Raw genomic sequence first — 2,200 nt, 5'->3', positions numbered from 1 at the left:
TTTTTCATTCAGATCCTGCTCGCTTTTTTCATCTTCTAGCTAGCCTGTATCAGACTCTAGCCTAAGAAACCGCCATTTACCGCTCATCCGCTCCCTAGCTTGTCTCCATTCCCTGAGCCCTCATAACAAGCTACCTTCGAGCCTGGTCATTTTCAATTGCCCAACAGAAAATGGCCATGGGATATAAGTTCTGGTAAGAAATGGTTCAACAGACCAGGATATGCAATCTCTTCAAATTCTCTCATGGTAAAAGAAGTGACACTCTTGTCAAGTGATACTCTTTGATTCCCAAACACTAATCACATACATTACATTCAGCGGACGAGAATTGACTAACATATCGACCGGCAGATGTTACCGTGATGCAGCACTAAATTTGCGTCATTAATTTGAGAAAATGAGTGTTGGAATAGAGGAATACTTGTCAGAGTTGAAAGGTAAATGATATACCTTCCTCTACCAGCTACAACAGGTCTCTCAAATCACTTGAACCTGACGCATCCACAGTTTTGCAAACTGTCCGATGAGAGATGAATATAAACTTGTTTGTGTTTTAAGTGCTAAGATTTCAACTCAACATTAAAAAGATCCCTCGACATTATTCACATAAATGACTAAAAAAAATTACAATAAATGTTATAAGACTAATATGGTAAACGTTTAACGTACAAAGTAACTGAACTCCTTTCTACAAAAGTCACATCAACAAGAGGCATTACGAATATATTTCGGTTACAAAAAAGCACAAAAGTTTATCGGTTATTATAGCCTTTGGTTTTCTTTAGAGCAACTCAGCTCCATCGTTTGTATTTGTTTAACTTAAAAACGATCTTTAATCTAGCGTTCATTGAATACTAAGGCTGTTCACACCCGTCTGCAATTTTCAACCTAGGAAAGCCCCTGGGTGGAAGTTTGAATGCTGTATCTATTGTACAGGTATGGCATAGTTGATATATGTGACCAGTTTACTTGAAATACAAGCGGAACCGAGTATAAAACTATTTACATTCGCCTGCATAGCTGGCGTTTTGTGAGCGCTGTGAGCGCAAGAAACCGCAAAATGCACACAAAACCACCAGCTACGCTAACTATATTAACACGTGTGAGTAAGAAAAAAAAATTTTCGAAGAAAAATGTCTCGTCTAGGTTCCCTTATAACCATTTACTGTTTATGTAAGAAGAGGCAGTTATCCGATTCGGCGCATGCATCAGCTGTGACATGTTTGGAGCCATGGATAACTTAGTTAATGATATAAAAGTATAGATTAATGAAAAGGTAAACGGCTGCTACTGATCAGACTTCCTCAAAGTCCCTTTTCGCGAGTTCGTGCGTACTTCTATCTCTTGCTAGGTTGTTTTTTTTCGTTTGAAAAGAGTCTCACTATTTGAACGCGTAGTCAGATTATCCGGTTGAGGGAACGTAATGGTTGGATTTCTACCGTTTTCTTAGGTACGTAGTCGATCCTACCGAGAGGGGCATCAGCGCGCACTCATTTCCCTGAAGGGAAGCCAAATGCAGAGTCACATGTGGCTCGTGATAACTTTCTCTCAGGTTCTTGAAACGAGAATTACGGTTACCGGACACAGCCCTCTTAAGAAAGACGATCACGTTATTCCAGCGACTGTACTCTCTCCTATCTCAATCACTGCATTTTCGCGACTATCCACGAAATATTTTTTTTAAAAAAGAAAATTCTTCGCGTGGCAATTATTTATTAACAAAAAAACTACAATTAGTCAGAACTTACACCGACTGAATAAACACAAATAAACTACATAAGGATTTCTCCCTTCGAGTGGCTTACAGTGTTGAACAAACAGAGCTCTTCTTGGCGCTGGGGGAACCTGGAGTTTCTTGCGATGTATTTGTTTGATTGGTAGTCGTCTGTTTTGGTTGCTGTTGTTGTTGTTGTTGTTGCAACATCGTAACAGTTTGTTCCTCCTGCCCCGTGTATTCCTATCAAAAGGAGAAGTAATTTTAAAGACATATAATAGATAAATATATATATCATTAAAAAAAAAAAAAAAAGAAAGGTAGAATGGACCAAATCATAGAAATCTATTGTCTACATAGCAGGGTTTTACTTCTAATTCTTGAAGCAGAAGATGTACTTAAACATTAGCATCCACATTCTCCAAACTATTCTCTATGATACATTCCCTTTGGTACTGGCAGGGAGAATTTGTTTAACAATCACAG

General features: G+C 38.5%; 1 protein-coding gene across 1 annotated transcript in view; it reads right to left on the bottom strand.

Annotated features, from left to right (window-relative positions):
• Window positions 1-542: 542 nt before the first annotated feature.
• The window catches only part of LOC111329612 (protein kinase C and casein kinase substrate in neurons protein 2), a 6,289-nt gene continuing 4,631 nt past the window's right edge, over window positions 543-2,200 (bottom strand). The window contains exon 5 of the mRNA XM_022934350.2: window positions 543-1,957. Coding sequence (XP_022790085.1) covers window positions 1,802-1,957 — 156 coding nt within the window. The 3' untranslated portion in view covers window positions 543-1,801. The remainder of the gene's footprint in view (window positions 1,958-2,200) is intronic.

This window comes from Stylophora pistillata, chromosome 8 (assembly GCF_964205215.1).
Source record: "Stylophora pistillata chromosome 8, jaStyPist1.2, whole genome shotgun sequence".
Classification (NCBI taxonomy): Eukaryota; Metazoa; Cnidaria; class Anthozoa; order Scleractinia; family Pocilloporidae; genus Stylophora; species Stylophora pistillata.
Note: the sequence above shows the minus strand (reverse complement) of the source record. Positions and strands in the feature narration are given on the sequence as shown.